We start from the raw sequence: 25,241 nt of genomic DNA on the forward strand, positions 1-25,241 counted from the left end.
TATCTTTAAAGATTTTTTCTACTGTTTTTTTTACCCTTATGTCTTTACAGTAAACATCACAGTCAATCTGCTGGGTGTGTCCTTTTAATGGCAATGCTGACTTCATATTAGTTATTTTTAAACATGTACGAAGGTTTGCATCTTAGGTTGATTAACTTGATATGTCTGTGGTTTGTAGATAGTCCCGATTTTGAGATTTTTAAACGACTTCTAATATGTATACAAAATAAGGGTTTTGACGGCCTTTTCGAAGAGTTGAACTCCTTGCTTAGTAATTTACCAGCCATGACCTATCAAAGAACTTGGCAGATATTGTATGGCCCTTTACTACAATTGTATTAATCAAAATATTTTAACTATTTTTCATGAATACCTCTGTAAAGATGTAGCGTATAGTTCTGACTTTTATCTCTGGCATGTTTATTTGTGACCCCTACCTTTAAATCCAACCTAACCTGTATTCTGTTTCGACATTTATTAATTTCATAAATTAAGATTTGGTAAAATAATAAACATCTAGATTGGTGCTGTTTTTGAAAAAAGAACATATAACACAGTCACCAAGTTAAGATAGCACATGGCACATAACAAATTTGACCAATCTTGCATGTCCGCTCAAATTGGTCAACTAACATGAAATTTGTATTGGAAATTTGACCTACAGATCTATTTTAATCTTTTTTTAAATACATTTTCATTATTCATGAATATAAATAAATTTGCTTGCCGGAACAAAAAATGCTATTTAAGACTGTAACCCTACTTTCTATTTTAGTATATTTTTAGAATGCATGACCTATTGACGTATTTATACCCTACTAACGCACGCAAAGATACTTAAGAGGAACCTCACGCAGATAATGTTCATTATTATCCATATCTTATGAAATACGTTTTAAGAGTTCCTAGACAATATATGAAATCCTTCATCACTCAAAACAGAGAACATATATTAACGCAGCTAACATTTGGGTATTTTTCAACTTAATCCTAGAGACTAAATAATATCAAAGTTGTGGTATATTAGTTACAAATCTTTCGAAAAATAAGTTACTTATTATCCATTACTAGTTTGAAGGTGATTAAAGGTATTTTTGCACATTCATTTTTAACTTATTCTAATCTCTGTTCATTGCTTTCTTATACATTGACCGATTACATGTCATCTAACTATATATAGCGTACTGTTTTATTCTTATTGGTTTTCTGTTTGCGTTGAATTTGAATGCCAAGGTCGTTATGTTCATGTCTTGTATGACGTGATAAATAAGTCAAGTACTTACTTGAAGAATCGAGTTTGCTGATTGGCGTAAACTACAACTAAGTTTTGGTGAAAAATAGTATGTCCATTGATAAATGTTGCCAACATCGCTCTTTCTGTAGGACTTAAAATACTTGCTACTTTGAAAGATATTAAATGGTAATTAACATTGACATGTTTTGTGTGTTTGTTACATGGGGTGTCCACATGGTTAAAAGCGAAAGTTTTTTACTTTAATAGACAAAATGTGGTACCAGGAATGTCCTAGACCTTTGTCGCGACGCTAGTTAGAGGGTCTTATGTGATGCTTCGAACAAGCAATAAATCATAAACCATTGCTGCCTCAAACTAGCTCAGCAATAACATTACAGAGAGAGCATTATTTTTAGCATGCAAAAATGATGATATCGCACTTTTAAAATATATTAGGAAATCGAATATGTGTTTCTGATCTTGAACACTATTACGATAAATGTCAATCAGGTTTTGTCAGTAATTATCACTGAAGTTCAACATTGACACATTGATTCTAACAGCATTTCAGCCATTTAGGCTTTTATAAATTTGTATGAGGCCGACAACTATACAGTATATCATACACGTTTCAGGAATACGTATTTATCTAATAATTGCTGTTTTCGTTTCTTGAGTACTTTTAATGGATTTTTTAATAAATGATTAGGCTGAATAACTCGTGGTTGTTTTCATGTATATATAAACAGTTGAATATAACCCTATGGTCTATTTTAAGTTTAATTTTTAGAATCCCAAAACTTCTAAAATAAGACCTTGTATTAACGCTATCTGATAAAGCTGAAACGCTATCTGTTCATGAATATTCATATTATTTACAAAAATCAGAGAGTGTTCTTTCTTTATTGTATAAATTCAAATAGAGAAATTAAATGAAGATGCCATAATATTATTAAGAAAACCGCAAATATCGCGTCATTGGCTTTATTTGACACTGTTATACATGAGGCTTATCTACGTTTTACTTTTAAGTATAAACTTATACGAATGCCATTTATATATAAGATGTTTAAGAATGATTTACTTATTATTTGTAAAACAAATCCAATTTGAAAGAAATGTGTTTTGATTGTTTGCTTTTGTGCGTGTAAGTTTAATAAAATCGTGTTGTACCTCAGCCGCATAAAATACTGAATCAGGTATATCTTAAAATAGTATAAGGATATATTTAACAAGTTCTTCAAGGCTTTAGTAATACTGAAATTTGAGTACTCAAGTAGACAATGCACATATCGTAAATGACATAAAAAAACTAGTCAAGCAGCTACTTGTGAATTTAAGCCAAGGTATATGCAATCTTAAATAGCAAATACATGTATATTAAGTTGAAGTAGTAGAAGTTAGGTATTAGCATTATTATTATTATTATTATTATTATTATTATTATTATTATTATTATTATTATTATTGAGGCTAAATGAGATAATACAAAAGTATAAGTTTAAACGAATTTTAAAACTTGAAAATAAGTTTTTGTTTGTTTGTCCTAAAGTGTGTTAATCTGAACCTGAATTGCGTAAAAAGACTCCTCAATACGTTACATTTTAAAATACCATACTGATATCTTACCATTTGGTTAACCTATGGTAATACTGAAATTTGACTACTCAAGTGGGTAAGGACATGTCGTGACAGGACATAAAAACAAGTCAAGCAGCTACTTGAAGATTTTAAACATTTAAGTTAGCATATAATCGGCGCTTTAAAAAGCATGTTCAGTCAATTATGAGACTATATAACTTCTCTCAAGCCCATTCGTAACCTGGTATTGCGCTCTTTTAAGAAATACTCGAAACTCATACTACGACTTGGCTTTAATCGAAAAATGGATATACAATATTTGTGTATCAAGATTTGGATGGAAAATGAAGAGGTATTCGGTACTCAACGGACAAGGGAGTGTTCACCGACATAGTCACTTGATATGCAAACTAAGGTCGACCGATATCGAGTTTTGGTCTAGCATGTACGGCTACAATCTAATATGGTCGATGATAAGTATTTATAAATAGCTATAGTTAAGTTTTGTTTCGTCCTTGAACTACAGTCTGTCAAATATAACATGAAATACGGAAATGTTTATATCCGTATTATTAGGGTGACATAAAAATCAGTCTGTAGTACTAAACATTATCTTTGTTGTCATCCTTAGATACTCTAAATTTGCTTAGTTGGTAAGTGCAAAAACCAAATCATCTTTGACGAACTTAATAAAAATGAACAATACGGCTTACGTTAATTGAATGCGCTTTAAATATATATAAGTTATCGTTCATATTTTGAAATTTATGGTAAATAAAACAAGCGAGCGTAGCGAGCGCCATGATATACCCCATAAAATTCAAAATATTAACAATAACAAGTATGCAGCTTTGCCTATTATGTTACGAACGCAATACCTTTTAGTTTGATCATGTAGACCGCATAAAGAAAATTGATCTGACTTATTTTTATTATACCTATGCGCCTTGATAGTTTATGAGAAATAGTTTTTAAATTTCAGAAATAAATACAGCGATTTTATTGGCGAGCAAAGAAGTTAAATGTGTATCATCGAGTAGTTAACTATAGTAACTATCTCTGTTGATTGATATGTCATTTGAAACTTTCGTGAAATGAAATTTGTTTACGATCTTAATTTATTTAAACATGTATATGAGGTATTCTAGTTGCAGTTTTTTTTATATACGACATGATTTGCAAATAATACCAATTTTACATGGCCTGCCAGTAGCCTTAATTTCACATGTTTATGGTGGTATGTTTTCTAAGACTATATTACTTATTTGGTTGTTTCAAAATATTTGTTTTGAAGTAACTGATACAATATAATAACTGACAAATACAAGCAATGAACGTTATAAAATAGAACGCATATCTTAAGTGGGCATGTACTTTCAATACACGGCATATAACTCACTACGATTGGTATGACACATCACGTGAACAATTTCACAAAGAAATAATGAAACTTGAGCCACATCGGTGACATTATTGTTAGGTTATCTTACAGGAATATGTTTGTGATAGCGTAAGTTTATTATCAATAAACCTTTTAATAGTTACTATTATGAGGGTGTTTTCGTTCGGATCGAGTAAGGAAAAGCACTGTGATTATCTTAAACATATTAACATATAAGAAAACAAAGGACAAATACATTGGCGTCATTACCATTGAACGCTTCACGGTAAAACACTTAAGTACATTAACAAAGTAAAATGATCTATATAGTTAACGTTTCACTGGCATAATGTGGCATACTATTTTAGTTCTTAATTGGATTTTTTTAAAGTAAAACCTGGCGATAATGATATGCATACTGGTACTTGCAATGCTATTTATACATTTGATCGATATTTCTAAATATATCCGGCGGAAATAGTAAAACGGAACCAATATGGCTTCTAAACAGTTTATCAAAATTCACTAACTAATTAAAACACTATGACACTCGTTTTGGGGCACCAATTAATGCACCAAACAAAGTGCATTCATGTATTTGGTGAGCTTTGTAGGATCGCACGAGGTGGAGAGATGCCACCAATGGCCATAATCTCCATTAAGACATTAGGATATTGTCTTTACCAACTGACTCTTGCTCAATCATTAGCCACTGTGAATGATAACCATTTTCAGAACTACAAGCGATATGTCATGGAAATCTTTTCAGCCTTAAACAATGAAGAAATCAAAAGACAGGTTGCAGTATTCATTGACAAAGTCGAGAGAATCAATATTGATGAAAATGACAGGCGTCTATCCGAAGAGTTCATTCGACAGTGGGAGCTGGCATGCTCCAGATATAGCAATTACTTCTTCGATGACTCTGCCATAGGTGATGCTAGTTCATAGAAATCTTTAAGGGTGATTGAGAGAAATTTGATGCAATTGCGACCAATTAATGTTCAGTCTATAATTATATACCTTTCAAATTGACAAGCGATTGATAATGCAAATTTTTACCTTGAAAATTGTTTGATAAATCTTAAGTTTAGGTCTTTTTAGTTATTTGATTGTATTTGTTCATGATAAACTTGTTGTTTTTAGTTATGAAGACGCTTGATCTCCACATTCTTCGAGCACCACAAGGTAAGAATCACAGAAGTTATTATTTTGTATTATTTGTAAATTGGACTGCATGTCTTGTTAATTTTCTTCTATAACATCTGTGTTTTTGTAAAGAATCAAGAAAAAAATCATGTGTATATCTGTTTTGTGTAAACCTAGCAGTTAGAGAAAGGATCTTGTATAAGAAGTGATTGCTGCAAATCAGGTTGATCGTTTTAATTTGTGAGTTAATTCGTAACGATTAGGGGCAGTATATGTTTTGTTCTGAAATGACAAAAAAGAAGCTCTATTTTAGCTTATACTTAGTAGTTGTCAGTTGTAAATAATGCAATGGACATTTCAGGGCAAACCTGTGAAAAGTGGTTAAACCCTAAATGCTAACCTTTTTATGGAATTATGAAAAAAACAGGGACAAGCTAGAAAACAACCACTGTTTGTTTAAATGCACAAGGGCCAAACCTTAATAGAAACACAAAGAAAGAAACACCAGTCAATAAAAACAATACCAAACTTTCTTTTTTCGAACATCATTGTAAGTAACTCAAGCTTTTTGTAAACGATATGTTAATATAAATAGTAAGTGTGTATGGGGGAGTAAGATTTCATGAATTTCTATTCTTGAAAGTCTCGTTGGCTTAGACCTTTGGCCTGGTGACCCATATTAAAATGACTGTAAGCGATCGCTCATTAGGCATATTTCAAAAAAGATACAAGAGTCATATTTTCGTTATTTTCGTTCAAGTACTTTCAACTGAAAACTTACGTTTGTAACTTTGTTTTTATGTAGTATAAAAGAAAGGCTGTCCCTGTTTTGGGGAACATCATTAACAAAGGATCAGTGAATGTCAACTTATAAAAATGTACTTTTTCATTGAATCTGGGCTGTTGTAATTGAATTTCTCTAGTATTCCATATATTTGTTTTATTTCATTGTTAAAATGTGCATATTTTACTAATTCAAATCTCAAAATTTAAGAGACATTTTGCCCAGCTAAGTGAACATACAAGACAACACTATCATTTTTGGACATTTACATTCACTGTACTGCAAATATAATTATAATGGTGGATTGAGGCTGTGTACACTGAAATCATTTAACTTTACATTGCTATTTTTCAAGTTCCCGTTGTCTTAATTAAACAGGATAATAAAATGCAAGAAGTCTCAGTAATGCATATTAAAACTTTGTGTAGTAATGCATTCGGAAATGGTTGTTTTTCAGGAAATGTTAGTGATCATTTTGGCAATGCTTAATCTTGCTCCCTCAATTGTTTATACAATACGTCTATATACATTACCTATGTTTTTCTTATTTTTAAGGATCTACTGTTGTGCCTTTGCCGGCATTCATTTCACAAGGTAAGAACGATATAATGGTAAGATACTGATATACATTCAGATTGGTTTAAATATTGTTAAGAGGGTTAATGCAAATAGCAAACAGCCTACGAACTGTAAAGACAGATGGCAATTCAATGTTTACTCATGTGATTAAGTAGTTTAAGGACAAGTTATATCAATTGGACAGAAGAAATTCAAGGGACAACGTTCATGATTGTAAACGAGTAGTAAAATGCCGACAAGCATGGTTTTGGTGTGTTTCAGGAGAAAAATGATGGTTCTCTTTTATTTGTTGTTGTTTATTGACATTAATTGAAACAATGGAAAAGGAGTTTGTAAACTAAATTGGATCAAAATTCAGCAGAAGCAGAAGCTGTAACAGTAACAGTATAATAAGCAGCAAGAGCAGCAGCAGCAATTGCAGTAGTGGCAGGTGCAGTGACAGTAGCAGTAGCAATTGCAGAAGAAGAAGCAATAGTAGTAGTAGTAGTAGTAGTAGTGGTGGTAGTAGTAGTAGTAGTAGTAGTAGTAGTAGTATTAGTAGTAGTAGTAGTAGTAGCAGCAGCAGCAGCAGTAGCAGTAGCAGTAGTAGTAGAAGAAGAAGCAGCAGCAGCAGGAGCAGCAGAAGCAAAAGCTGTATCAGCAACAGTAGCAGAAGCAGCAGAAGAAGCAGCAGAAGCAGAGAAGAAGTGGCAGCAGCAGTGGCAGTGGCAGTAGCAGTAGCTGTTGTTGTAGTAGTGGTGGTGGTTGTGGTGGTGGTGGTGGTGGTGGTAAATAAATATAATACAAGAAGTCAAAGTAACTTATATCAAAACTTAGTGTAGAATTGCATGCGGAATTGGTTCTTCGTGTTTTTAAGAAAATGTCAGTGATCTTTCGTTGCACTTCTAATTTATGGTCCCTTTATTGTGAATGCAGTCTGTACACATATGTTTATCTTATGTTTCAGGAGCCACTGTTGTGCCAGCATCCATTGCACAAGGTAAGAATGACTATAGAATGTTAAGGTACTGATATACATTTAGATTGGTATAAACATTGCATACAGAGGCCATGCAAATATCAAAGAGACTACTAACTGGAAACACACATGACAATACACAGTTGACTTATGTGATAAAGTAGTTTCAGCACAAGTTTTTTCAATAGGGCAGAAGAAAGTCAAAGAACATAGTTTATATTTGTAAACAAGTAGTTAAATACCGACAAGCATAGTTTTGGTGTGTTTTAGGAAAATGGTGGTTCACTTTGGTGTTGTTTATTGACATTAATTGAAACAATTCTAAAGTAATTTGAAAACGAAATGGTACAAAATGCATTAGTAGTATGAATGTTATAAATGACAATATCTCTTAGTTGGTCGGGTCAGAAGAAAAAGTAGTAGTAGTAGTAGTAGTAGTAGTAGTAGTAGTAGTAGTAGTAGTAGTAGTAGTAGTAGTAGTAGTAGTAGTAGTAGTAGTAGTAGTAGAAGTAGTAGGGGTAGTAGTAGTAGTGGTAGTGGTAGTGGTAGTGGTAGTTGTGGTGGTGGTGGTGGTGGTGGTGGTGGTGGTGGTAGTGGTAGTATGAGTTGTAAATAAATGAAATGCCAGAAGTCTCAGTAATGAATATCAAAACTTCGTGTGGTAATAAATGCGAAATTGGTCGACTTCATGTTTTTCATGAACTGCTAGTGATCTATTGTAGCAATGCTTAATCTTGCTCCCACAATTGTTAATACAATACGTCTATACACATTACCAATGTTTATCTTGTGTTTCAGGAGTCACCGCTGTGCCTTTGCAAGCATCCATTTCACACGGTAAGAATGACTTAAGAATGTTAAGGTACTAAGAAGTAGTAGTAGTAGTAGTAGTAGTGGTGGTGGTGGTAATGGTGGTGGTGGTGGTGGTGGTGGTGGTGGTGGTGGTGGTGGTGGTAGTAGTAGTAGTAGTAGTAGTAGTAGTAGTAGTAGTAGTAGTAGTAGTAGTAGTAGTAGGAGGAGTAGTAGGAGTAGTAGGAGTAGTAGTATGAATGCTGCAAGTGGTAGTGATTTTGGAAGCGTATGTGGTAGTTTTTCTGGAAGGGGTAGTGGTACTGGTACTGGTACTGGTAGTAGTAATACGTCAGAATAGCGTTTTGGTGAGTGTTTGTTTTGAACCTTTTACAGCCAAGCTAATAATATAATATCTCCCAATGTTTTCGATCCGTAGTCTGCATCATATTACCTTGTTTGTCTTATGTTTCAGGATCCACTATTGTACCCTTGCCAGCATTCGTTTGCCAGGGTGAGTTAACTATAGAAGATATTACGTATTTGTGTAGACAAAACACATACAATACAGGGGCAAACCAAATGTTGAACTGCCTACGAACTTGAAAAACAACACAGCACCCAGTTTATTCTGCTGATAACTTGGTTATCAACAGTAAAGATCTTAAGTTTTAAGAACATAATATGCTTGGTTTCGTTGGGTGGTTCTGTTGAAGTGTTGCCTCCATTTCTCGCAACTTCTTTAGCTTAACAGGCTTAGGTACCTGATTTCAATAATTCCAAAATACTTAATTTTGATAAATGTTAATTGGTTTATTGTGAATACCATAAAGTTTTTTCCTATCTAAAATAGGAAAAAACTCTTAAAGAAGTAAATATTACGCAAATTATTGAAAATAACAATAGTGGGCTTACCTAACCCTGATTTAAGGGAATTAAGACGTTTCGAGAAATTAGGGCCTGATGTTTTATACTTCTAACATATGATTTTCTCTTCATAACATGTTAACCAAGCTTCCATGGTTTAACGCGTTAAACAATACCAATTAGGAGGGAAAATTCATTTACCAAACTAATATATTTTCATAAATAAGTTTTCAAAAAGAATGCCATACATTGGCATAACTGCAAGATAAGAACACTTTAAAACAAAGATGTCAGTGGTGCAATGCTTTTATATTTGATATAACATTTCTGCCTAAATACCGTTTAAACAAACATTTGAACTGCCCTTTATAGAAGATCAACGTTAGCACATGCTAGGTTATTGTTATCTTTAGACATCAATTTAGAGAATTTGAAGAAACGAGTTTTGTTTTCTAAGACTTGATCTTATTTCCAGAAAGTATATTTATTTTCCATTTTCATTGTCTGGTAACGTTATTTCTAGAAACCTATTTTCTAAGGTAAAATATCATATAATAAGCTTTCAATCTTATGTATGTTGCAGGAGAGAGCGACCGGAGAATGAGAAGCAGAGTGACTTCTGTTTGGTAGCCATGTTGACTTATTTCAAGATTGTACCTGTTTGGTTCATACTGGTGAAATAGTTCTATGTTGTTAAGGGCTATATGTATGTACATACTTGTATAAATTTATATATGTAATTAACTTTAAATGAGAAATATTTGACTGTATCGTTTCTATGAATGGGAAATGTTTTCTTTGTTGCAAAACCTATTTCATCCTATTTATACGATTTGTTTATTTTTTTGTTGTTCATATTTTCGAAACTCCAAAACTTAGAAAACATAATCACAACATGATGTACCTGATTGATCTGATTGAAAAATGTATATGAATCTCATGAAAATGTGTTCTGTTATAAACGTACAAAGATAAACAAACATAATCAGTTTTAAAATAACCGCTAGAGACAGTTAAAGGGACGTAATTCAAATATGTTTAAGTAACTACTTTTTTCTAGAATACTAAATTGATTGTAACATTGTCATGTTGCATGTTTTTGAATAATTGTTTCATAATTGACAGGATGTGCAATATACTTGTTATATATTTAAATATGTACATATCAATAAATAAATATAGGTTGTTCACCTTGTTAGGAATTAAAATTAGCCAAAAAAATATTGTTTTATTTTCTCCTGCTTTTTGTTTCTAAAACTTTTATCCCTCCCAACAATAGGAACAGGTTGATAGCTTTCTTCAATTGAGTGAGTCCGGTAATAGGTTGATGCGCATTTTTAAGTGGTTATGTTCCGCAAGGCCCGGTGAAGAAAGTATCTTGTTCTAACGGAAACAGTAAGGATTCCTGGTAGGTAATGGGGCTACCTTGACCATAAAGGTGTACCACTAATTTCAGCAGCACAAGCGCAGTCGCCATCCAAACAAGGGGATGATAGGCTGCATCACTATCATTCACCCGGGAGATTTTCATTTGCCATGATAAGCCCTGCGGATTTTTTCTATGGCTCCTCTTGAGTGTCCATATACATAAGATGAGGTCGGACTTACATCGGTGCGTCAGTTTTTAGTGTGCTATGGAGGGCAGAATGGCGATAGTAGGAATAATGGAATGTATAATGGATGTTAGGTTTTATTTATCTTACGACCCATCCAGTAAGGCCTTTGAATCAATTTCAAATTCCTAAATTATTCTTGGGATTTACGCACCTCTTATGCACAGAATGGAAGTAATGTACCGACTCAGGGGCATGGGGTATCTAGGTAAGCCGGGCAGAAGGTCTGCCTTATATTGACGCTGTTGTTTCGCCTCATCCAGGAGCGGGGTTATCTTTGGTGTGGGGGGCCTACTCCCGTATGGTCCCCGGCCTTTTGGGCGGGACGATATGAGAGGGAAAATTACCCATTGAAAAAAGAAATTGCATTATGTTAATGGGTCTCCGCACCCGCAGCCGCATAGTAAATAAATTTATCCCTGTAGCTTGGGTGGTGCCCACCTCTAATGACCGATATCTATCAGTGTTTGGTTAGGAGCCTGGCGATAATAGGAGAGGGCATGGGAGGCGGTTAGCCTTGGACGTTTATGCGATTTGCTGGCCAAATCGTTCGATAGAACAGGGAATTATGTTCTCCAAAAGTAGGTTGGATACCAGGGGAAAACTGAGCCGGAATCCCTCTCTTTAGGAAATGGATGTGTGTTTATTTCTGTGGTGATTCCTCACACTATATGCGAAAATGTCGTAAATTCCGAAATAGAACTGTCACCTTCGCTAAGTATAAACAGTCTGCAGTTCTGGTGTCAAGTGCAAAGAATTCTCCAGAGTTTAGTATGATCATACTGGTTGATTTTGTGGGTGAGCCACACCTAATGCATGCCTAACCAGATGTCGGTGTATCCCTCATTGAAAATAAGGTGAATGGGAATATTAATGTAACCTAGCCAAAACATGACGCTGCCGTTTCATCGTTTGGTTCGTTAGTAGGCGAAGGTAAGGTGTCACACACAGAGGTTGATATTGTCCCTGTGTTGGGTTTTTTTCCGTTAGGCCCTGATTCAATTCTCATCTAGGGTCAGGTCGATCAACTTTAATTAAGTTTCTTACGACCTGTACAAATATTTAAATGCCCCCCATTTTTAATGAATGGCTATCTCGTTATCCAAACACCGGATGTTTTTTTTTTATTTGGGGCATTTGTTCCACGGAAATCTTCATACGGACCCCATCGAAGATGAAATGTAATAGGTTATATTTTCTGCGAATGGAACAAAAATTTGTTAACCTCCGCAGATATGAGCTGGGGTTTGGAAGTTGGAGGTTCCGCTCCGTTGAGGTGACCAGGGAGTAGTCCGGGAAACCGGTATGAGACAGGTAACCGTTGTCAAATGGGTGGCTGCGCCACCGAACAGTGCCGTCCCGGTAAAATGCAGGTCGGAAATGTCTGGACATTACTTGGTCGAGCCCCGGGACGGTTATAAAGTCATGCTGTCAAGGGCGGTATTTAAGGGTAGCATGGGACCGTTTCATTAATTCTGGATCGGGTCAATGGATCGGGACTGCGGAGTCGTCTCTTAAAGAGGGCAGGGGACAATGAGGTACCATTTTAGGGGCAAGTGAATACACTGTGTCGTAAAGCAGCAAAATGTGAACTGGCGCGCCAGTACACTCATAACAATCCGATAATTACGATTAAAGAAATAACGTTTTGTTTATATTGAGACACAAACGAAAATACAATGGTAAAACGCAAAAGACTTCCCTTAATTAACAATGCTAAAATATTGTCAGGATCAACATTTTAATAATCACACAGTCTTTAGAAGGTTGTACAATCCAAGAGTGAAGGTTTCGTCGTACCAAAGTAGTCATTTTATAATAATTACTGTTTTAAGATCACTATCTTAAAATTACTGGAGCTTGTAACCCATACAGTACAGTAATCACTGCCGCTGTGCAAACAACATGACGCTTGAAATATTACCGACCGCGCGTTTTTTTGGAAAACAAAAACGCGTTGCAGCGACGTGAGGGATTGTGTCATCGCGGTAAAACACAGGGATATCATACGCGGTAGCCAACGCGGTTGTACGCGTACCACGGCGTCGCATGTTTTGCAAAAAACGCTCGTTGCAGCCATACTAGAGATTGTGTCATCGCGGTTAATCACAAGGATATGTTCCGCCGTAGCCAACGCGGTGGTACGCGTACCACGGCGTTCAACTGCTACTACCGCATGCGACTTCTAATTTTATGAATTCGCGGCGGAGAAACCGTGTCAGGTGACATAAGTAAGAAATATGTTTTCTTGTTTAGTAGCTATTGTTTTTATCCTTATGTACATTGTTAGCTGCATAAATTTCCTACCAGCGACTAATTTGTATATGTGTGCGTGTTAACGCCAAATAAATATTGTCTTGTATTAACACTTCCAAGCGCCGCGATTAGCGTTGACTCGACGCTGGAGGACCCGGGCAAAATCGTAAAAGAGTGTCAATCGCTTATGCAATTGTTGCAACTAGACAATCTCCTGCAAGTCTAGTAGTAAGGATATACGAAAATGTGATGAGGCCGTCGGCGATTATCACCATTTTCAATCCGCATTAAGAAGGCCAATCGTACTCAACCGTAAACAACAATAAAATCGATTGTGTTGCCTAATTATGAGATTATTTCAGAGAGAAAAGAAATAATATCAAACTGTGTTCGAATTTAAATATCACGATTTTCTAACCTTTAAGTTTCCTTAAACGAACTGTTTCCTATCGAAAAACCGTGAAAAGACAGAAAAAGTACACGGCAGTAATCGAAATAAGCATAGACCATGGTATGCATAAAATAATACATCTGGTTTGAAGAATGTATGGACTAACTACATGTACAGGTATCATCTTTTTTCTTAATCCAGGTAAGATTAACCTTCAAAAATGTCAGTTTTAAGTCATAGGGGAGTTTGCTTCTTTGGCTTTCCTTGCAAATAAGAAAATATGTATTTTGCAAAAAGCATTGCATTGTGCAATTGTGGGTGTGTTGTGGTGGTAGATTGGCATGCCTTTGTTTCTGTATTAGTTTAAACTTATTTATTTTACAACGATTGTGAAACAAGTTATTACAACATTATATTAGTCACTCTCGTTGGCACGATGTTACGCGAGAGTGTGGTCTTGTGTTTTGGGGGAAACCGGAGTACCCGGAGGAAACCCACTTGTCCAGCTTGGTGGCCACTAACTGTTTCTATATTTTAGGCTTAGAACTGCACACTGAGCATTTTCGGTGTACCCAGTCCTCTCGTGGATCAGCCATCCAGCAAGTTCACGGGTAGAATATGATACAACGTGCGTGGGATAAAAACACACACAGAAAAGCCGATTTAACTAAGTTGTCAGAACTTTTCTTGTCTTCCAATATAACTTGTTCACGCAAATCATGCTTCACATTGAGCACATTTTCCTCCTAGAGTTTGGATAAACCCACACAACTTTTTCGTTCACATATATATATATCTCAATCAATTACTCTGAATGTTTTCGAGTGATTTGTTTGTTTTATAAACAAACACTAAACAGCAACTTCATAACTTATATATACTCAATTGAACATATTTTTGTAAATAAAAACATAAACAATAATAAGTGTAGTCATGTAACGAAAGCTTTTTTGCAATGTCGGTCATACCTTGTCAAACCTTTTTTAATTATCCATAGCAAGAGACATATTTAGAAAACATTTTAGCATTGTTCCAAGCGTTTTAATCACTTTTTTACACATAATGAAATGTCCCACTTCATAAACTGGATTATCATGATGTATATCATTTTAGTTACGTTCAGTTTTATTTAAATGGGCATGTCCCGAAATTTGGCTGTGTGTTGTAAAACATGTTTAAGCATTCTAAATGACATGAGTTTTTTTTCCAATTTTCCACAAAGAAAAAGCAAAGCCACTCATTTGATATATTTTATCATATTATAGTTTAAAAAAACTAAGATTCTAAATCCAAACCTCTTAATAGTATGACCTTTCTCCACCTGGGCCGAACTTAAAGGCCTAGTTTAAGCCTTCTATAAGTGACTCCCCCCCCCCCCCATAAATGTGTACAGTACACAACCTCTAATTGCCTTGTGCCCTCTTATCAGGTCTCCGATCTTAGTATCCTGATGTGCAGTTTTTAAGGTTTTATTATAGCAGTCGTCCCTAAATGACCCTGAGCCAATAAACAAATACAGGACATTGGCCCCTACTGTGACACCAGTGCAATTAGAAGGAGGTGCACATTAGGGGGTTATCATGCAAACATTCCTTAAACTAGGCCTTTAAGGACTGATGAAAAATAAGTGTTATCATGTAGAAATCCTACTACAATATTGATATTTTCAGACAATCATTCTGTGTTGATTAATTGTACAACCAAGCAGTGATATTTTGGCTCAACCAAAACATATTTCGTCATTTAATATACATATTTTTAAAATAGCACAACTATATACATCATTTGCCGTTTTTCGTAAGAACAAACCAGGGATTCAGATCTGAAGCATTTTGGTACCATACTGCCCTCTGAAAATAACAATACGATTAAAATCAAAATGTCTGCCATTCATGAGAACATATAAATGTCAATTTATTTCTATTTTCCTGCACCAAAAGCTGTTGATATTATAGAGTTTATCCTTAAAAAGGTGTGTGTTTCTGGATGTTTTCAAACCCTTTACTGCCGGACCACTAGCATGACGCTCTATTTGTTAGAAAGCTATGTTGGTAAACCAGCAACCAATTGTGCCAACATCGCAGTGTTATTGACACACAATTCAATATTGATGAATAAATATATTTAACAAAAAAATGCCACTCACAGTTACAGGTTATATTTGGAAAAGAAGTATGTTTGAGCACGGACATATCAACAATAAATCCATGGTATAAGACATCTAATTATAAATAATGAAGTTGAAAATATATAAAACTGAGAAAGAAAGTCTGACATATAATCAATCTATGTACAGTCCGATTCAGACTTTTTGGTATTTGAAATAAATAAATAAAGCATTTGCGTTTTCAATATTTGTCACATGACACTTGAAAAAATATTTTTTAATGTCTCAGCATCTGTAATGATAGGCAGACTTACACAACCCACTGACATTATATGACGAAAACTCATAATATTTCCGATATCAAATATGTTGTATAAAGACCTAGATGTTCCGATTGTGGCAGAGATCTATTCTGCTCGGGGAGATCACTGTGTATGAGATTGGAGCTTGGTAAACAATGAAAATATAGTTGAATATAACCCTAAGTTTATTTTTAGAATTTTACTATTCGGAAAATAATTATGTTTACATTTGCTGCTAATCCATCCAAATGTTATACTAAAACGCTATCTGACTGACCTTGTCCATTACTATTCACATCTAATAAACTAAATAACCTTAAATGCAACAGAATGCAGCGAAGATCAAGACTATCGGGTGCAATTACTGGCTATATTTAACACTGTATACATGAGGCTTAGAGCTGCACTCTCACAGATTGAACGTTTTGACAACTTTTTATTTTTGTCTTGGAACGAGCCAATTTTGCGAAAATCCATGGAAGGCAGTTATATAAGACTGCTGACAAAAAATTTAATCGCAGATGTTTATATTAAAGTTCAAAAATTGATGTGTTATGCATTTTTCTTAAACCGTTTAATAGTATTAACGGTTTAATAGTATTAACGGTTTAATAGTATTAACGGTTTAATAGTATTAACGGTTTAATAGTATTAACGGTTTAATAGTATTAACGGTTTAATAGTATTAACCGTTTAATAGTATTAACGGTTTAATAGTAATAACGGTTTAATAGTATTAACGGTTTAATAGTATTAACCGTTTAATAGTATTAACGGTTTAATAGTATTAACCGTTTAATAGTATTAACGGTTTAATAGTATTAACCGTTTAATAGTATTAACGGTTTAATAGTATTAACGGTTTAAGCCATAAAACATTAAATTTGAAAATCTGCGATCTGATGTTTTGACAGCAATCTTATGTTATTGGTTTGCAGATATTTACGCAAAAATTTGCTCTTTCCAAGACAAAAAAATGTTGTAAAAATGGTATATCTGTGAGAGTGCAGCTTTAGCTACATTAAAACCAGTAATATATATATGTATGCTGTATTTATGAATATTTCAGAATATACTTTATTAATTTAATATGCTAAAGTTATTTTGTGCGGGTAAAACTTATGAGATTTTGTTTTACTCAGATAAAAATGATGGATGCGATTTAAATTGGTGTTTACTTTTTTCACAAATATCAAGCGGATATGTAGTCAATGATGTGAAGAAAATGTCAAGTAGCCACTGAAGAGTGTAGTAAAACCTATTACGCTGTTCATATATATTTATGAAGGTCATGGTTTCAGTACAAATAATACTACGACAAAGTCGCGTGATATGTAAACTATCCTAGACGCTGTATTGATAGCGCGAATTGGGTTTTTACAAAGGCGATGACTCATAGAGCTAGCTGTAGTTATCTTTCGCATAAACAGCATGTAAAATTGCGCCCGTAAAATTCATTCACTTGAAAGGGGGTTGTTCGATGATAAAGTATATAACAAAAGCCAACTTAAATCTAAAACGCCTATGCAGCAGACCTCTCATTACTAACTCAATAACAAACGCTATCTTAGCCCATTTATAATACCTAAACTATTGTTCACCTCTTTCTTTGACCTACATTGCAAACACGAGAGTTATTCTAGAACTATAAGAGATGATCCTGTATTTCTGGATGCAACATATTGCAACTGAAAAACAAGTAAATGTTTAGCTGATTATTTTCCGAACATTATTTGCAAGGAAATAAAAAAAACATATGTTAGAATTGTTTTTTTAACATCTAGAGAAGTAAGTTAAAGAACAGAAAGCTTTTTTTATTTTATTTAAAATGACTTTTAAAGTATTATATGTATATCAAACAATTGTGACCGATAAGACCAATAACAGAGCAACTGTGCAAGTGAACTCATTATGAAAATGTTTTCGGCGTAGTGTTGTTCCAATACAAACAATAATACAAATGAGCTGTTGGCATGATTTTGGCAAAAATAACACTGCGGTGACTAGAAAGTTATAAAATAATTATTTTAGATAATATTTTACGTAACACACTACAGACTTATTAACTTCTATTGTATAAATAAACACAACATCAATCATTTATATGGGTCTTGCGCTGAGCTTCTTGCATGCAATCACTTATAATTCGACGTTTGTACAAGATACTCATGTTCAGTGATTCTCTTGAGTCGTTTGTTATTTAATTTATGAATCAGAGTTGAAGACGGTTAATCCATGGTAAATGTTTCTGTCAAACATTATTCACTATTATTGTCAAAATATTACAATTATTCAGTTGGATCATTACACTGCATCATACCATATCAGGGTACGTTTGAGCTCTACCCATACCTTTCTTTAAAATGTTATCAGTTACGAATGATTCTTGAATATATGTTAGTTTTTTCTGCTTCTCCCCCTCTCACATGTGTACAAATATGGCTTTACAGTCGAAAACATAAGACACCTGCAGCCAATTGAATAAAGTCTTTATCTCTTTTGGCTAGTTGGCGCAATTATATGTTTAGCCTTGACAAAACAATAGTTATTGGATAAATGATGACCAATCAACGTTTGACCATTAAATAGTTAATCGGTTTTATTCAATTAGCCGACAGATATCTCTTTGAGTTCGAACTTTGCTGAAGATACCAGAAGCTTTTTCCGTATCCATGAATAATATGCAGTCACGTCAAAACTTTTAGAACAGCCCTCGTATAACCAGCAAGTGATCGCGTGATAGCATTGGCTGTTTTTCAGGGACCGTCGCCATGTTATGCCGCTATTTTATAGTGTTGGAGGAGTTAAATATGCTTTGGGGGTAAGAATAAATATGTTTATTTTTTAATTATAACTAGTTTGAATTCAGTTGGAATAATAGTAATGATAAGCCAAATGAATGAACTTGATTATCTGTTATGTACGCATAAAAAGAAGACAACTTTCGATTGTATATGTGTTATATATGGAACTCTTCGTTTTGTTTGTCTATCTGTAGAACGAAATTTATTATTGTTATTTAACAGCTAGTTTGTTACTAAATTGCAATTAGTTATACAACAGGGAAAAGCAAGAATAATGTCGAATTACTGATATTGAAATCTAGACTATAACCCATTATATACTAATATATCTGTTTGCTTGATATTTGAACTGGCCATATTTCTTTCTCGATTCCATTTTGTTTTCGGAAAATCATCGATATTTTTTGGAATAATATCAATGAAATAATTTTCACCTGAAGATAAAGACATGTAAAAAAATCGTTTGACCACTGACTACTATTGTTTTATGAATTCTTGATGCATTTCTTTTAATGCTAAAAATAGCATTACCTAGTTCTAAAAATAAACATCAACCGCGAGAACTAAATTACATATGGCTGCCAAACTTTAGGAAACAAATGAAAACATTATGTCAGGAATTCTAAACCTTCGAGATGTAAAAACCAAATGCATTATTGTGTTTGGTAAACTTTGTAATATAGCAAAAAGTGAAGAGATGCCGCTAATGGCAAAACAATTAGGATACTTTCTTTTCCTAATGAATCGTAAACAAATGGTGCTGAATGACACACATTTCCAGTATTGCAAACGATCTGTTTTGCAAATCATTTCAGCTCTAAAACATGAAGCTCAAAATGGACCTGATTTTCAATTTATTGAAAATGTCGAGAGGGGGACACTTTTCGGACATGACAGACGTCAATCCGAAGATTTTATTCGGATCTGGACTCTTGCTAGCACCAGTTTTGAAGAGTACTTCTTTGACAACACTGGCAGAGGTAATGCCAAATTTGTATTTGTAGCACTTTTTGAATTTGAAATACAATGCAAACTACAAGAGAAGTTGATGTAGCCAAATATTTAATAACAGTCTTGATTAGAAAAACATGGTTCAATTCCTACCATACATCTATCGGAAACCCACAGGGTCATAACACAACCGCTTAGGCATATAGCGTATAAAATTACATATCATATTGTTAAAAGATGGGGTCATTGGTTGAGATTGAATGGCTTATTCCATACAAACCCTTTATTAGTTCTGAAGAGCTCGTTGTAAGATTGGTATTGTTAGCAAAAAGTTAGACATACATCTATTAGACTCAGAAAGAACAGCAAACAGCAATATCATTGATTCGTTTTATCTAAATGATTTGTTCATGTTCATCTTTTCGTTTCAGTTATGAAGGCTTTTGATCTTCAAATTCTTCAGGGTGGACAAGAAGGTACACATATGGCTAAGTTACTTGCTTTATACTTTTGTTGACAATTAATAGTTGAAGACACATTGTATTGTATACATAACAACCCTGGTTATTATTGAAGTATATTAACGTATTGACTACTTGCTTTCAAAGTGTTGATTTTGAATTGTAATTGAATGTGTTTGCAGTTCGAGGACAAAGTTTATGATTATTTTCTTTTTATTCCTCTGTGAATTCGATCAATCTAATTCAGGTACAAGTAAATTAGTAGGCAAGGTTTTGAGCCGTATCACGCAAGCCAATCATATATATATATATATATATATATATATATATATATATATATATATATATATATATATATATATATATATATATATATATATATAAAGAATGTGTGTGGATATAGTAAAGAGCAACAAAACAATATTATTTTAGAACTTCTGTATCATTAAAAATGTTGATTAATTGCATATTTTAACACCTTTTCTAAAGTATCAATGCTAATCTATATTTATGTACTGTAATACTGATTATGTTTCAGGGAGGGGTACAGTGCCTTTGCCGCCACTCATTTGTGAATGTAAGACAACATAATAAATTATAGAGACTTGCATTCTACTGACACTTGCCAGTTCAGAGAAATAGCACCTCAGAATGTGTAATGCCATTCCCTGACTTGGACATTCGCATGTCATCCCAGATTATTCGTTTAATCATATATTTGGGGTTTTTCAATTGATGAAGAGGATATGGCCGTGTTGGTAACATTTTACCATCATTGTATTTTTTTCAAAAGCCTACATAGATGGTTAAATTTATCTGCAGTTGTATCAGTTCAACCATACATAAGGGGTAATATTCTTCGAGTTGACTGTTTTTAGTCTATACGTATTGCATGCTATTTATGTTCAAATTATATGAAAGAGTATAATTGTTCAATCACTTTAGTAAAACAAGTTTATGAGGTCCAGACATACTTCGTGTTGTGTTTAAATATATTTATCTGCATTTAATAATAAGGTTATGAAAATCCCCATCTCAATCAATCTTCAAGTGACTGTAGCGTGTGAAATTGGAAATAACTTGGGCAAGAAATCATTTTCGCCTAAACATAGTATAAATGCTACCAAGGGCCTATTTTATCCTCCTAAAACTGAATTGTGGGGGGACCATGAATACACTGTATAAACTTCTTCTTTTACCCAGCTTCATTTAAGTTTACACTAAAAAGTATTCAATATGCTTTCTAACAAATTCAGCAGGCTAAACGTTCATTGAAGTCGTGACCAATTTGAGACAGGAATACTGTAATATATTCATTTGCAATGCAATAACTAAGCCACTGGAATTTATTACCAAAACCTTCATACTCTATGCATACCTCTGAAAATCGGTGTCTTGGGTTTGTTTTTGGTCTATTCCTCTTAATGTTCTCCCTTTTTCTTTCCTGTTTAACAGTTGTATCATTGGCACTTTAATATGTCCAATGAAAATACTATTTCAATTAAGATCCATCTAGAATACATATATAAACTATCATGATTATACACACAACAATTATACTTTTTTATCCAAAGAGTGTTTTTCAATCATTAATATGAAACATGATACTGCTTATTTCACACCAGTCTTTATTCCATATAATGTATTTTGCAGGGGAAAGGGGACGAAGAATGTCAGACACAGTGATACCCGTTTTGGGGGAATGATGATCTTCGAAACCAAGAACGTACCTGGATGCAATAATGCAATAAGACAGTTATGTGCATGATCTATGTAATGTTTGGGACACTTTTTATTTGGTACAGGCAGAAAACTTTTCAATGTATCTTTGCTGTACAGGTCAAATGTTATGAACCCTGATTGTATTAATTGACTTCCATCAAGTGAAACAAAATTGAAAGTTAAACGACTATCATGGCATGTGACCTAACTTGTTGCCATGGTACATCATAAATATATAAACAATATCCATTGATTAAAAATAAGCAGTGTTCAAATTTTCAAACCTGTACAGTTAAGGGTAGCTGGTTAAGGGAATATAATGCAAATGAAATATCATGAAGCTTCTAATCGGGACACGACCATGCATTTAGGCATGGATTGCAGCATCATCAGGCAGTGCTTAAAATATTAGAATCATGATTTACCCATAAAGACAGACACATCAATATATTTCTATATTTGATCATTAAATGACAATGGAGGTTGTTTAAGGAATTGCATAGCCTTTGCAATACATACCAAAGATGTGTTCATGAAATAGTTCATCAATTTTCAATCATTACAAGAGTGTTATTGTGATTCGGTTTATTCGCTAGATCTGCACACATCACATTAGTCTTCTCTTTGATGAGCTACTTTTGTAACTTTTTTTCTGTTATCTTCTTTCTTTCATAAATTTCTACTTTCCTTGAGTTCTATATTTCATATCCTGTCTTATTATTGATCTTCTTTAGTATAAAAAATAATAAAAAAGTAGTTTGTTTTTATTTATGTTACCTACATGTACATGATCTTAAATTATCGAGTCTGTGTTATCCTGACCATTGTCCTTTACACTTGGGCATTAGGTAAAAACATGCATATCAGAGATAATCAGAAAGCTGAAGTAGTTGACAGTTTGGTATTAAAGTATTATGTTGTTGTAAAATAACTATTGAATCGAATCTCCCTTAGAGCTGTGTAAAACCAGTATTTGTTTCGAAAATAAAAAGGGTTCATTAATTTCTGATCTCGAAAAGATTTTAGAAATTTGTGTTCAATAGGTAATTGCGATATTCATTTATTGAATACATGTACATGATAAATGAGTGTCTGAATCTTCTGAAGGCCTTCGATAAGGTTTACCAAAACATACATTATCTTGAGTGATGTGAATGAGCTAGATGATGAGCTGCATGAGCCCAGGAGTCAAATAATTCAACAATGAGTTTGTTAAAAGGCAAAAGGATCAAAGCACATAAGTTAAATGATGGATATGTTTATTCATATTTATGTGAAAAACTACAGAAACAAGCTCAGTAGCCAAATGTTTAATGAAACAGGGTTAACGCACTAGATATAGAACACAAAGACAAACAATCACAAACCAGAAAAATAGAACAACAGCACAAAACTCCGCAAACAACACAGTGCATAGACACTATATAAAAAAAACTAGGTATGAGTACCAAGGATTGTTAGGCACCGCCTTGGAACGGTCTGTAAATTTACTAGGTGGTAACAAATGGTTTATAATAGTGTGTCTGAAATTCAATGCGAAATCCGTATTTCTTTGAAGGCAAATTTGATGCTGATAGATATATTATAAGAAGGAACGTTTTATGTTCAGCTTGTTTACGTTGTCATTTAAATAAATCCTGGTCGGCATGGTATAAAACCTTTAAGTAGGATCAATGAAACGAAGGTACACATACAACAGACATTAAACTAGATTTTTTTTAAATGGTTGCTCTGCTAGAGAATCCATGTAAGGAGTCAATGCTATTTATATCTAAATATGCTGGCTGTTGACAATTTCACCAATTGCCTTATGTCCACTTTAAGCCCCAAAGACCTCTGCCCACTTGTCCCCTCCCCCTAGCCCCCCCCCCCCACACACACAAAGGACAAAATGTATGTGACCAATTACATGTTGCATATGAGATAAAAATATAAAAGAATTATACCGCTAAGTTGCTTTGAATAACATATCCATGTGTTAAAACAAAAAAGCAAAGCCCATTTCATACAGTGCATACATCTCAGGGGCGAAGAATCCGATAGTTTATGAAAAACCGTTCTGCCAGAAGACGTTTTTACCGGTATGACTAAAATAAGTGTTTGAAGGGACTGTTTCACAGATTGGCACCAACAAAAGTTTTTTTCTGTAACGAATCTCAGGACAATTATCTAATAGAATGTGTTACGCTTTGATATCATAATTGTAAAAAAAAGTACTAAAATGTAAAAAAAAAATTGTGTTGGAGAGCGGGTTCGAACCTGCGTCGCCAAAATTGAAGTCCAGCGTCTTACTCACTGAGCTACAAAGGCTTACTCAAATGGAGTGACATAATTAAGCTATACACCTACCTCGGTAATATCACGTGATAACACCGACTAGCCAATCACGCATAAGGAATGAATTCTACCTGGTAGACATACCCAGTAATCTTTTTTAATGGAAAAATACGAAATAACTGCTAAACTTAAATAAATTGTAGACTATGTGGTACTTCAGTTAGTAAGTTTCAATGCATTGTACAAATCGATGCCAAGTTTATGTCAGTTTTCGACAATTTTCGTGTGTTTTTTTTTTTCGCTATGTTATCATACGTGAGACAGCCCCTTTAACTAAAAAACGAAAGTGAGGTATATGAACGCGATAGGAAAATTTGTATTCAGTTTTTTCTCTCGAAAACCATAAAGACGAATGACAAAAAGGTTTAGGAATTTGTATTCAACACGTAGTTGCTGTATTCATTCATTGAATTATCTTTAATTAAATACTTAATGAATGAGTCTATTGAATTTCCAGAAAGCCATCGATTAGGTATATCCCAATATATATAATGTTGGATTGAAGCTAGTGACAGCGAGTTAGATCGGTTGCGAGGATCAGTGATACAATGGAAAATACAGGGACAAGCCCAGTAGTCGAAAATTCAAAAATAAACTTTACTTAGGTACACAAGGCAATGACTCAAACGTCAACGAACTATTTACACATCCTACTGGTCGATGGAAAGCTGGTCTATGCCAGCAATGATATATTTTAACAGTGAACTTATTTAAAGCCGCAAGGATCAAAGAACATTAGTCAAATGTATATGGATATTTTCTTCCTTTTGAAGTATTTTATAGGAAACTTCCATGCAAACAAATATAACAAATTGTTAAAGACATGCCAATTCATCCATGCAATTATACACACTAACTCAACGTTGATTGGTTTCTACATGATATTGTTAAGCTAGTCATAAAAATGACGATTGCGGTTATTGTACGTAATTGATGTATACATGTTTTGTAATAAGGGCTTAATAAACTTGACTT

General features: G+C 33.9%; 1 protein-coding gene and 1 long non-coding RNA gene across 6 annotated transcripts; both read left to right on the forward strand.

Annotated features, from left to right (window-relative positions):
* Positions 1-4,213: 4,213 nt before the first annotated feature.
* LOC128206086 (uncharacterized) lies at positions 4,214-10,535 on the forward strand. Of its 5 annotated transcripts, none has more exons than XM_052908250.1 (8): positions 4,214-4,325; positions 4,966-5,130; positions 5,343-5,384; positions 6,685-6,723; positions 7,655-7,687; positions 8,465-8,503; positions 8,931-8,969; positions 9,906-10,535. In XM_052908250.1, the coding sequence occupies exons 3-8, from the start codon at positions 5,345-5,347 to the stop codon at positions 9,950-9,952; spliced, it is 237 nt and encodes a 78-aa protein (XP_052764210.1). In that variant the 5' UTR covers positions 4,214-4,325; positions 4,966-5,130; positions 5,343-5,344; the 3' UTR covers positions 9,953-10,535. The 5 variants fall into 5 exon arrangements, with proteins under 5 accessions (XP_052764210.1, XP_052764212.1, XP_052764209.1 ...); XM_052908249.1 differs by having other exon boundaries at positions 4,237-4,325; positions 4,932-5,130; XM_052908251.1 differs by lacking the exon at positions 4,214-4,325 and adding an exon at positions 4,333-4,482.
* Positions 10,536-18,703: 8,168 nt separating this feature from the next.
* On the forward strand, positions 18,704-22,822 carry LOC128206203 (uncharacterized). Its single transcript, XR_008256413.1, has 5 exons — positions 18,704-18,812; positions 19,611-19,775; positions 20,178-20,222; positions 20,746-20,784; positions 21,861-22,822. It is a non-coding gene; the product is annotated as an uncharacterized LOC128206203 (long non-coding RNA).
* The last annotated feature ends 2,419 nt before the right edge of the window (positions 22,823-25,241 follow it).

This window comes from Mya arenaria, chromosome 10 (genome assembly GCF_026914265.1).
Source record: "Mya arenaria isolate MELC-2E11 chromosome 10, ASM2691426v1".
Classification (NCBI taxonomy): domain Eukaryota; kingdom Metazoa; phylum Mollusca; class Bivalvia; order Myida; family Myidae; genus Mya; species Mya arenaria.

What these genes read in the sequence shown, in the direction of transcription:
- LOC128206086 (XM_052908248.1), top strand. Translation starts at nt 4,740, where the DNA reads ATGACACTCGTTTTGGGGCACCAATTAATGCACCAAACAAAGTGCATT. An exon ending in GCCAGCATCCATTGCACAAG is followed by an intron (nt 7,688 to 8,464) that starts GTAAGAATGACT and finishes CTTGTGTTTCAG; the next exon opens with GAGTCACCGCTGTGCCTTTG. An exon ending in GCAAGCATCCATTTCACACG is followed by an intron (nt 8,504 to 8,930) that starts GTAAGAATGACT and finishes CTTATGTTTCAG; the next exon opens with GATCCACTATTGTACCCTTG.